The sequence below is a fragment of the Mercenaria mercenaria genome, chromosome 18 (assembly GCF_021730395.1).
Source record: "Mercenaria mercenaria strain notata chromosome 18, MADL_Memer_1, whole genome shotgun sequence".
In the NCBI taxonomy this organism is placed as follows: Eukaryota; Metazoa; Mollusca; class Bivalvia; order Venerida; family Veneridae; genus Mercenaria; species Mercenaria mercenaria.
In genome coordinates this window covers 55,133,996-55,147,048 of record NC_069378.1, presented here as the reverse complement: position 1 = coordinate 55,147,048, position 13,053 = coordinate 55,133,996, and the positions used below count along the sequence as shown (strand labels likewise).

The following is a 13,053-nucleotide window of genomic DNA, read 5'->3' as shown; positions in this document are numbered from 1 at the left end:
GACCAATAGTCCGATTGCATCTCAAGTCAACAAATTTCGACTTTTTTGATACTTAAAGTAACTTTTCTACAAAAACAATACGATATGTGTGTGTGTTTGTGTGTTCGGGTTTAACGTCTTTTTCAACAGTTTTTCAGTCATATAAACGACGGTGTCTACTTGTAGCAGTGAGCACAATGCCAACTTTATAGTGCTGCCTCACTGGAATATCACGCCGTAGACACGTGACATGATACCCCACCCAGTCACATTATACTGACACCTGGCTGATCAGTCCTAGCACTACCCTCTTAATGCTGAGCGCCAAGTGAGGAAGCTACTAGTACCATTTTTTACGTCTTTGGTATGACGTGGCAGGGGATCGAACCCACGATCTCCCGCACTCGAAGCGGACGCTCTACCACTAGGCTACCGAGGCGGTATGGTAAGTGGTTAATTATGCACTTGCAAGGAAAACAAAAGATAGGTTTTTATATGACTTTAAAACAAACTGTTAAATATATCATTTCAACAATTATTTTATTGCAAATAACAATTTTCTGTGCAAACAAATCCAAAAATATTTGAAACAATACTGATGCACTTTATATACATGTATATAATGAGAAAAAAATCCTTCAACATTCAGGCTGTAACACAGATCTGCTAAACAAATATTGAGAGGGTCAATTTGTAAGCGAAAGTAACCTGTTTCATTGGTCAATCATATCTGTTTGTTATGTTTTGGGTATAACTTTCAGTTATGTAACGATAGGCAGTTAAACTAACCAGTGTTCCTGGATTCTGCTCCAGTACAATACTGTTCTCAGTAATTACCCACAAACATCCCCACATAAGTTAAAAGGGGATGACGAATAATTTCAGAATCTTTCATGATTTTGTCACGAAGAACACCTTACTTGGGGATCAAACTTATGACCCCGGAATACGTAGATCCGTACTTTCCCTACTGATCTAATCAATCATGTATGAAAGTATTTTTTTTTTTTATTTCAGTTATGTTTAATATTGTCTAATTCTTTTTTTCCAAACCACATTAGAGATATGCTGCATTTTAAAACGTAAATTTGCTTATATCTACTCTCTGTCTAAATGTGGCTCAGTGAGAAAAATTGGTATTTTTATTGACACATCTCTCAGTCTCTAATAAAGACTTCCGTTTTTCTTAACACCCAGTGTCCATTTTATCTGCTACATTTGATCAGATCCACATCAGAACTAGATTACAGGAAGCACATGCCTAAATGTTTAACAAGTTTTTGTTCAAAATGATGTTCCCTGTAATTGTTTATTCTTGAAAAAAAAAAAAACATTTTTCTGCCTTCATGTGTCCATTAGACCATGTCTGCTGCTGTATGTATTAGTGTCTATTCCATTATTTCTTACTAAACCCTCTGTCCATATCTGCTGCTGTACGTAATATGTTGTGTTTATTCCTCTTGATACGATCCTCCACAGAACTATGCTCTGCATGCAGTGACATCATCGGACTGGAAAAAAAAGTTCATGTTAAGTCATATCATTAGATGACTGACACCACTTACATAACTTTCAAATATTCTCATAATCTTAATCAACTAATACATATCCTTTCGAGACCGATGTCAGCCTACTATAGAAAATCTATTGCAACAAGCTGGGATTAATAAAAACTTTATTTTCTATGTTATAGGCTATCTTGATTTCTTGTCAATATTAAAACGGGAGAAGGAATGACTTATGGAAGTTTTAACGGCAAAATACATCATGTGCGATCATGCAGCACAAAACACCTTCAAATTTTTACATGAAGATCAGGTATAAATATGAGCATTGATAAAATCTGTCTTTTATTTGACCCAGTGATCCAGTTTCAACAATTTCTATATATAGACCTACACAGCAACAAAGTTGATCATCAGAATTCATTTACAAAATGCTGTTATAGTGAACAATCTTGAAGAAAATGACTTACTTAACAAATTCTGAGCTGCCTGTAGTTTCATAATTTTTCTGTTGATTATCCTTCTCCGTCTGTTCTTCCTTGGCATAACGTTTTACATTACTGGTTCTTTGTTCTTCTCTCCATTTAGCATTCTCCATCATCTCAGCCAGTCTTTTCTTCTTATCTTCCTCTGTCAGTTTTCTGTAAAAGTACCATGTTTAGGCATATGTATTTAACATAACGTAAGTGCAGGGCAGACTGGTTAAGGTCACTCACTTCGAATCACTTGACCTTCACCATTTTAGATTTTGAAACATCACTTTATGTGTAGAACTCTTTCATGACAGGAAGTTTACTGGTTCTACCAAGGTGTCTGTCCATGCCTGCATTAGTGGCCTCAAAGGTCGAAAGGTTAAAGCCACTGACTTCGTATGACTTGTCCCTGACCGATATGGGTTTAAGCGTCACTCTGAGCATTACAGTCTCGATGTGAGGCAGCCAGCTAGCTGCCTTACAGGTTGGTCATTCTACCCAGATACCCACCCCTGATGAAATGATGCAGGGTGAAGCACCAAGGGTCTTCCTCCACCATTAAAGCTGGAAAGTCGTCATATCGCCTACAATTGTGATGGCGAGATATTAAACCCTAAAAAACAAAATCCTAGGGTCATCCTCCATTAGAACCTCGAAAGATGCCAATTAATCAATTATTGCGTCAGTTACACTTTGAACCAAACAATAAGTGAATAACAAATGTAAACAAACAGGAAATATAGAGAAAATTTTAAAAGCTTACTGTTAAGTTGGTAAAAAAAATGTATACCCCCACGATGACTTGTCAAATTTCTAGTTCTATTATCACTATGACTAACTTTTAATCTAGTAACCCGTTAACATCAACTTATAATCCCGATCAAGCTGCCATGTTCAAAGATACTGAGTCAAGTGATTCTCAAGTTAATGAACAGAAAGTGTTTTCAAGGTACAGGCCCCTGTGACCTTGACCTTTGACTTACAGACCCAACAACAATAGGGTCTTCTACTTCATTAGGGCCATCAGTGGCCTCATACCCAGGCGCATAACTCTTCATATGAGTAAGCCATCCAGCAAGAGCACCGCCCGCTGGTGCAGACAAAATGCAGGTCAGAGTTAATGTTTCTCGGCCTACATAGTCCACTGAACATGTGTGCAAATTTTCAAAGCTGCAACTTTTATAGTTTTTGTTAAATGCTGGACCTAAACAAAAAGTTTAACCACCGCCGAAGCCGACGATCAAGTGACGTCAATACCCCGTATATTTTTTTTCAAAAATCAGACAAACTATAAACAAAACAAAAATAATCATAATACAGGTTTGAAGGTTCTTGGTGAAGTGATTCTAAAGTAACTGTTTAGAAATAGTTTTTAATGCCCAGGTCCCCGTGACCTGCATCTTTGACCTATTGACCCACAAAACCATAGGGTCATATACTTCAAAAGCACAATTATACTGCCAAGTTTGAAACTTCGAAGGCTTTTTGGTCAGGTGGTTCTTAAGTGCACGGACACCTTTTTCAATGTTCAGGTCCATATGACCTTTACCTTTGACTTACTGACGCCCAAAACGATAGGGGTTTTCAACTTCATATGCCCAATTAAGCTTTAAAGTTTACAGGTTCTACGTCAAGTTGTTTCTAAGTTACTGACAGGCGACCGTTTCGGAGATTCAGGCCCCTTTGACCTCGACCTTTGATTAAATAACCCAAAAAATAATTGGGGTCATTTCCTTCATAAGCATAATTAAGCTGTAAAGTTTGAAGGTTCTGGGTTCTCAAGTTGTTCTAAAGTTATTATTAGGCAAAAATTGTTTTCAAGGTTTAGGCCCTTGTGACTATAAACATATACCCACTGCCCTTACATAATGTTGGCCATCTGCTCCATAAGCTAAATCATGCTCTGCTATCAAGTTGAAGGGTCTGGGTCGATTCTAAAGTTATTGGGCAGAACCTTGAAAATGTGACCTTGACCTTTGACTAACTTCATCTACTTCAAAACCTGAATTATGCTATTCAGTTTGAAGGTTCTAGAACAAGTGGTTGTCAAGTTATTCGGGGGAAACCATTTTCAAGGTTCCTGCTCCTTCGACCTTGACCTTTGATCTATCAACCCCAAATACTGTAGCGGTTGTCCTCTTTATTAGCCCAATCATGCTACTAAGTTTAAAAGTTCTGAGACAAATGCTTCTCATGTTAATGTGCTGAAACTGTTTACAAGGTGCAGACGCCCTTGGTCTTGACCTTTGACCTACTGACGTAAAAAACTACAGGGGGCATCTACTTGGGAAGTCCTATCATGCTACTAAGTTTAAAGGTTCTATGTTAAGTAGTTCTTAAGTTATTCGGCAGTAACCGTTTTCAAGCTTCAGGCCCCTCGCCCTGTGACCTTGACCTAATGATCCCAAAAAACTATGTAATTAACTTCAAAAGCTCAATCATGCTACCACGTTTGAAGGGTCTGATTCAAGCGGTTCTCAAGATGTTGGGCAGAAACTGTATCTGCAGACCGACTGACGTGACCAACAGGTGCAAAGCAATAAACCCCAACTTCTCCATGGGGGGACATAAAAACATATCATATCTGATTCAATGAGTCTGTTCAAGGGATTATCTCATATATCTTAAACTTTTACCTCTTTGGCTGTCTTGGTGGTGTCCTGCTTCTTGATTTTTTTCTCTGTTTAGCTTTTCTTGGTGGTGATTCAGAACTTGAACTTGACCTATATTTCCTTCTCACATTCTGTGACTTTTGACTTTGTACCATGTCAGGATTCTAAAAATATAAAAAATTGTGTCCCATGAAATCATTTACAAAGTTGGTCAAGTACTTATTTCAGTGGATTTGCATTAAATCTAGTTCAAGGCGACTTTCTGCATATAATTTCTACATAAAATTCATGTTTGCTAACAATGAGTCGTTTTGGCAAAATTCTAAGTTTCACAGTTATGAGAATTTTTTTACGTATATTTTATAGGGAATATATCATTATATGGCTATGTTAAGGTAATGTAGTCGTATATACATATTTTCAAGCAAATATCTGTTAATCAGAGGTCACTTTTACATCCCAGTTTCCTCTTACGTTTCAGTGCCATCTAACAGCCTACATAGTATAACTGTTTGTTTTTTTGTTTAGCACCGTTTTTCAACACTATTTCAGTTATTCAATGATGGGCAGTTATCCTAACCTGTGTTTCAAGTATCTGTCCTAGAAATGACCTATTCTCCCCAAGTAACTGCCAAATTCTCCACATTAATCAGAGTTGGAGCACCAATAATTTCAGACAAAGTATTTTAGTGTGGTGGGGGCAAGACATTAAAAGTCAGTATCTTCTTACATTCCTCATATTTATAGTACAATTTCTGAGAAAAAGCGAAACTACTAACCAGGATTACAAGACCATAATTTTTAGGCTTTTCATTCCTCTCCTCAGAATCACTCCCCGAATCCATCATCTTTTTCCTGGGAATCTTGGTTTCTTCCTGAGAATCAGAACTTGAAAGGGAATCAGATTGCTTCCTATTTACAGCTTGCGAATTCTGTCTACCATTTTTAGTCTCCAAAGGTCGAGATCTCACATTGTTTCTACCAGATGATGATGATGATGATGATGAGTTCTGTCGTTTTCGTTTTACCACATTATCATGTTTCTTTTGACCTTTAACAACACACTTTTTTTTTTCAGATTCTGATGATGATGATGACGACGATGATGACCGATGTCTCCCATACTTTGTAGCACCTCTTACAGACTTTTTTTCTGTCTTATTGTCATCAGATTTACTATCTGACTCAGACCCAGAATCAGAACTTAAATATTTCTTCTGTCTAGATTTCCCTCCTTTATCACTATAATGTCTAGAACTAGCTGCTTTTTTACTACTTTTAGATCTTTTCTCTGTTTCAGAATCAGAATCAGAAGAAGCTGCTCTATTTCTTTTGTTCTGTTTCTCATCATATTTAGATCTGCTGTTATTTTTGTGTCTATCCCTGTCATAGTAACCATCCCTTTCATTTCGATCTCTCTCGGACCGAGAATATCTCTCCTCATTCCTATCATCTCTATGTGATATTCTTTCCAATTCGACTCTATCATTAAATCGGTCTCTATCATTATATCGGTCACTATACCCACTTCTATCTTCCCTATCACTATCTCTTCTAGAAGACCTAACATCATCCCTGTAATACTTATCGCCTCTGTATTTTCTATCTGAATCATGTTGTTCATTATAATGTGCTCTATCTCTATTTCTTTCACCTCTACCTTGTTCAGATCTCCAGTCTCTACTTTCAGTTTCTCTATGTGATTTTCTCCCAGATTCATATCTATCATCATATCTATTTCTATCACTGTATCTATTATCATTATCAACACTGTCCCTATCATCATATTTACCTCTTCTCCTCTCATTTTCTCTTGAATCTTCTCTATCTCTTTCATGCCGATAGGTTTCTTCCCTTGATTTATTGTTACTATGGCTACGACCACCTTCATCTGGACTTAGCTCCCTTTGTCTTTTCCTGTCCTTAGACTTACCTCCCTTGTCAACTGATTTACCACCTTTATGTTTAGAGTTTAAAATATTAAGATAGGCTGACATTAAATCATCATCACTATCACTGTCTGAATCTCTAGCTTTGTGTTTCTTCTTCTTTGACTTTTTCTTCTTTCCCTCCTTCTGTCTTTCAATCTAGAAATAAAAGCAACGCAGTAATGCACACCAGAAAATCAAATGCTACATATATATGTATACAGTCTATTTGTACTATAGTTCAACAGCATGAATCAAACTGCACCTATAATCTATTAATTCATAAGCAACAGACATGAATTCTGTAAGTTAGAGTGGGTTCGGATCTGGTCGGCCGTTGACAGTAACCAGCTATTGCGCAGAAACACCCTTTATTTATGCCTATGTTAAGTCAATTTGCGCAAATACGGGAGTTTTCAGTCTGCCATTTTTTTTAATTTGAAAATCAATGATATTCAGTACGTTTTCAGTATTTTAGCAACAGATTTAATTTTTGCAGCAGTAACTTTTCTATATTTAACATTTGACATGTGTAATTTATTAAAATTTCAAGGTTAAAAAAAATGTAGTTTTGAGGAATCGAGTTTACAATCTTATAAATCGATATCGTATAATCTGTGTTTGTAAATGCTTGATGGAGGTTGAAGATGTTTCAAATCTATTTTTAGAGAGGCCGAGGAAGGCCGACGAAATTTTTACAATTCTTGTAAACTCGGATACTTGCACAAAAATCATTTAAGTGAATAAGTACAGAGATCTAGATCTAATGACTTTAAATATTATAATGATATCTATAATAAAATGTTATATACCCTAATATAAATAGATATTCTAATTGTTTAAATCAGAAGAAATCACGCATTAAAGATCCCACTAAATTTGCTCTAATTAGTGTTAATTGGCATCCATCGAGTTTATCATTCATTCGTCGAAAGTTTCAGACTGGATTCTCATGCCACTCAAGAGCAGTGTTGTTTCAAGAGCAGTACTGTTTGTTATCTTGACGATCTTGTTTTGAACCCAAAACTGCTGTATTTTTTTTTCTTATGACTAATATAGAACTACATTTTTGTCAAGATATGAAAAGAACATATTATAACATCCACTTTGCGTGTTTTGATCTGTAAATGTACACAAATGAGCTATCGCATTAATCTTTGGGACAACTCTAATTCTACAACAAGAGGGTAATGATGACCCTGGATCGCTCACCTGAGTAATATGAGCTACATGTTTCAAATGTCAAACTGATGACTTTTAGAAAAATTTTGGAAGAGTTTCTGATGTACAATCAAGTAACCCCTGGGGCGGGGCCAATTTTACCAAAGCTTGTAGAAGTCTACTAAGCAATGTTACATATCAAATATCTAAGATCTAGGCCTTCTGGTTTATTCTTAGCAAATTTATGAAGATTTCCCTATGTACAATCAAGTAACCCCTGGGGCTGGGTCAATTTGACCCTAGGGGGTCAAGATTTGAACAAAATTTGTAGAGGTTCACTAGGCAATGCTACATGTCAAATATCTAAGCTCTATGCCTTCTGGGGTTTTTTTAAGAACAATTTTGAAGATTTTTCTATGTACAATCAAGTAACCCAATGGGGCGGGGTCAACTTGACCCCGGGAGTCATGATATGAATAAATTATGTAGAAGTCTACTAGGCAATGCTACACGTCAAATATCTATGATCTAGGCCTTCTGGTTTATTTTTAGAAATTTTTTGAAGATTTTCCTATGTAAAATCAAGTGACCCCTGGGGCAGGGTCAATTTTGATCCCGGGGGGGGGTCATGATTTGAACAAATTTTGTAGAGGTCCACTAGGCAATGCTACATGTCAAATATCTAAGCTCTAGGCCTTCTGGTTTATTTTTAGAAAAACTTTGAAGATTTTCCTATGTAAAATCAAGTGACCCCTGGGGCGGGGCCAATTTTGAACCCTGGGGTCATAATTTTAACAAATTTTGTGGAGGTCCACTAGGCAATGCTACATGTCTAATACCTAAGCTCTAGGCCTTCTGGTTTATTTTTAGAAAATTTTTGAAGATTTTCCTATGTAAAATCAAGTGACCCCTGGGGTCATGTTTGAACAAATTTTGTAGAGGTCCACTAGGCAATGCTACTTGTCAAATATCTAAGCTCTAGGCCTTCTGGTTTATTTTTTTTTTTAATTTTGAAGACTTTCCTACAGAAATCTATGTAAAATCAAGTGACCCTTGGGGCGGGGTCAATTTTGACCCCGGGGTCATGATTTGAACAATTTTAGTAGAGGTCCACTAGGCAATGCTACATGTCAAATATCTAAGCTCTAGGGCTTCCAGTTTTTGAGAAGAAATTTTTTTAAGATTTTCCTATGTAAAATCATATGACCCATCGGGCGGGGTCAATTTTGACCCCGGGGTCATGATTTGAACAAACTTGGTAGAGGTCCACTAGGCAATGCTTCACACCAAATATCTAAGCTCTAAGGCTTCTGGTTTTCGAGAAGAAGATTTTTAAAGTTTTTCCTTTCGGTTGCCATGGCAACCACAGTCCCGCATATAATTCAATTCTTTGAACACTTATTGTAGAGCTTCACCCAAGGAACATTCCTGTGAAGTTTGGAAGAAAGTGGCCTAGCGGTTTATGAGGAGATGTCGTTTAAAGTAAAAGTTTACGGACGCCATCACAATTGCTCACCCTGAGCCTTTGGCTCGGGTGAGCTAAAAACAATATTTCAATATTTTTCTGTCTTTTATATATGAGTCGGCATTTAGGAGGTAGCCAGTGTCCAAAAGGGCCTCCGTGGTTGAGGTGGCTGACGCAGAAGCACTTGCCTTTCATCCTGTTGCCCGGGGGTCTTTTTCCACCATCAAATGCAGGCAGGTCGCCATTGTGTCAGTGTGACGTACGTTTAACCCAACAATCTGGTGTTCCAGAGCTTACTGGGCATGTGTTGCATGTTTGAAATTGACTAACGAACATGTAACATTAGACTTCTACATGTGTGTGACTATTGTTGATTAGATTTTTCAGATTTTAGGAATGTAGACAAAGTAACAAAAGTTTCACATAGATCATAGTCATCACCCTAAATTATTAATGATACTGACCATGCTACTTCTGTTACTTTGTCTACATTCTTAAAGTCTGAAAATGATTCTGCATTAATTTTTAAAGGATTTACGGCATGTGACATGCTCTACATGTTTGTTCCTGCGAATTTATGATGCAGATATGTTTCAAATGAATTTTGAGTGCTTAATTTAATTCATTAAAGAATTATTACAATTTTTTTATCAAAACAGCATTGTCTTTTTAAAAACTTTGTCACAGCCGGTGAAACCCGACTGTGTGGCCGGCCAGCATCTAAAATGGCCAACATGGACAGACGACACGGGACAGTAATTACATTGACTGGTTATCAATTCGTACAATGTTTTACCACAATTAACCCCTGAAAATGTGTGGGACAGTCTGATCTATATTTAGACTCACTAGAATACTAAATCGAAACTAGAATGTTCCTAATACGGTACTGAATTAATTAAAAGGCCGAATAACCCCGAACCCGCTCTACATAAAATTCGTGCTTTTTTTTTTACTTGACTTGACATCATACTGACCCAAGTATAGGTGAAAGAGCAACTTTCTAGCTTTTCATGGTAGAGGAAAGCCCTTGGTGTTCCCAAAGCATTGTGTCAGGCATGGACAGGCACCTGAACAGAACACCGACTTTTCCTCAACTAGCTGAATAGCTAACTAATAGAATACTTCTTCTCCAAAAGGAGATTTCAATCCCCAAGCGGTAAAGGTCATGTGATTCAAAGTCAGCTACCTTAACAACATGGAGTCTGCTACATAAAGTTTGAAATTATGCAATACTGGATTTACACACTCCAAATTTTCTCAAGGGTTAAGAACATCCTAGAGGAAGTAAACCAAACTATGTATCAAGCCTTCACCATTCTATGGTCTTCTGTTTTTCAAAAAGTCTGAAAACCTTGAGAATCATTTGACACGTGAGTTTAAAGGTATAATAGATTCAAATCTCATGTTTACAAACATAAAAAGTGACTTTTTTGTGGGGGGGGGGGGGGGGGGGTATAACGTCGCACCGACACAGTTTAAGGTCATATGGCGACTTTCCAGCTTTGATGGTGGAGGAAGACCCCAGGTGCCCCTCCGTGAATTATTTCATCATGAGCGGGCACCTGGGTAGAGCCACCAACCTTCTGTAAGCCAGCTGGATGGCTTCCTCACATGAAGAATTCAACGCCATGAGTGAGGTTCGAACCCACATCGATGAGGGGCAAGTGATTTGAAGTCAGTGACTTTAACCACTCGGCCACAGAGGCCCCTCTAAAAAGTTACTTCATATAGTTTATGTTAACAAACAAATAATGTGTCTTCACATTACTATGCATTAGATTTCATATCGTAAACACTATAAACCTGTATAGATAACCACAGTATGAATGTGTACAACCTCTGGTTCATAGGTAGAACTCATTTAAAGACATTTCTATTTTTAGCTATAGGGACTAAATATCTTAACATATTTTTGAGACGACTTCAAGTCAAATAAAGATCCATCTAGCGGTTCATCAGAAAAAAATCGTAATTTTTAATTTCAGCTCTAGAGGCCCCTGCTATCAAGAGATTCATAAGAAGAAGTCCTTTAAATTAAAGGTATCTCTATTTTAGCTCTAGTCGCAACTGACAGAGACAAAGTGCCCCCCAGAGGAGGACCTTCTTATTATTCTTTACACAAGGTTGGTAAAGGTCCATCAGGCGATTCATTAGAAGAAATAATTTAAAAACTTTTTTGAAACATTTGAACTTGATAGAGGACCACAGCAAAATGGCTACTAAGTTTTATCTTATTCCAAGCACTAGTTTAAGCGGTGATGTCATTTGCAGAAAAGTGTAGCTGGACTGACAGACATCAGACAGTAGGTGATCATACTAGATATTAACTGCACTGAGCACATTGTGCTCTGGTGAGCACAGAATGCACAATTTCAACTAAATCAGAAAATCAAACATTAAAATAATCATACTGCTTGCTGTAGTCTTTTCATTTTCACCGGATTGTCCAATAAACGTCTTTTTGCCTCTTCTTCTTTGTGCCTGTAACAATTTTTAAACCATTAAAATCTTTGGCCTTTGAATCTAACCCATTTTATTCTAAACCTGGTGTAAAGTTTTAAGATTTACCATTTAAAAGTGTAAGCATATTAAATATCAAATTTTGATGACTGATTCTTAGGTTCTTTCATTGCTTTGACTTAGTAATGAGTACACAGTTCATGGCCAACTCTAGACTCAATGGAAGTATAGGCTTAGAATCAAGAAACAAAATCTCATCTACAGCCCTTACCTGTGTAGCTACTGCTTTCCCTCTACTGTACAAACAGTAAAACAAGCTAATTCAGTGAATTTATATCCCCTGCTCAGTTCTGAATAGGATGTTTTATGATATGAGGGACTTGATTTTGAAAGATATCTAATTTCCAGATATACACAATGGCATGTACAAAAAGATCTTGCAATGGTTTGCTGTCTCCTATCTTTTACAAAATCAAGGGGGAAAACTCTACCTTATAGTGATCTATACATGTATTTGTATTAACTAAGTTCCATGAAAATCCATCAATTAGTAACTTGATTTGTGGGTTTTTATGAAGAATCAAAGGGCAATAAGTCTGTATTTACTGAAGAGATCCTGGTGAAAGATGTGCATGCATCACTGCCCTATAGTGATACATATTTGTGTTAAATTTCATGAAGATCCGTTTATGCAATACTTTCCAGTAAAGAAATTTTTAAGTCAAGGGGGAAGCTACTAGTACCATTTTTCATGTCTTTAGTATGACATGGCCAGGAACCAAACCCATGACCTCCCGCACTTGAAGCGGGTGCTTCGCCTTAGCAGCTTTTATATTTATTTATTTATTTTACCTACTGTAAAACTATTGCATTTCAGATTTAAAGAAAGATTCTATAACTCAATTCTTATTGTAAAAACATAACAGATGAAACTATTAAACTGTAGTGTTCAAATCACTTAATACATTTAACAGACCAATGCATACAAAGAGAGCAGCACTTTATTGAGATTAAAAGAATATGCCTGTAACCAGTGCCTGAAAAGATCATTTTAACTTTAGCCTGCTGGCAGCTAGTGGTGTTGCCTTTGCGATCTGTGCAGACTAAAATCAGCCTGCATGTCCATGCAGGCTGATCATAACCTGTAGTTTGTTATTCAGCCAGCTAATTTTCAGTAAACACTCATTTGTAAAAGAAGTTGTACTGACCAAATTGAATGATGGACCAGTCCATTTTAGAAATCTAGCAGGGAAAAAGGTTAATTAGAACTTTTTCACCAGGTTCCGAAATGATCTAATACCAGTTTTGGTCAAAAGATCTATATTATATACAGTTAAACTAACATTCTACATGTTGTAACTATGTTTGCATAGATGTTTAATCAATGACCTAATATAAAATGTTGGTTTTATCTTTTTAGTAACAATATTATCTTTAATAAATAGTACACATTACACACTGATACCA

General features: G+C 36.8%; 1 protein-coding gene across 3 annotated transcripts in view; it reads right to left on the bottom strand.

The window, feature by feature from the left end:
• Window positions 1–498: 498 nt before the first annotated feature.
• The window catches only part of LOC123538466 (pre-mRNA-splicing factor CWC25 homolog), a 30,129-nt gene continuing 17,574 nt past the window's right edge, over window positions 499–13,053 (bottom strand). For all 3 annotated transcript variants that reach the window (XM_053530101.1, XM_053530102.1, XM_053530103.1), the window contains 5 exons: window positions 11,538–11,607; window positions 5,349–6,656; window positions 4,594–4,733; window positions 1,955–2,125; window positions 499–1,490 (listed from right to left, as the gene is read on the bottom strand). In XM_053530101.1, the coding sequence (XP_053386076.1) occupies window positions 1,376–1,490; window positions 1,955–2,125; window positions 4,594–4,733; window positions 5,349–6,656; window positions 11,538–11,607 (1,804 nt within the window). In that variant the 3' untranslated portion in view covers window positions 499–1,375. The remainder of the gene's footprint in view (window positions 1,491–1,954; window positions 2,126–4,593; window positions 4,734–5,348; window positions 6,657–11,537; window positions 11,608–13,053) is intronic.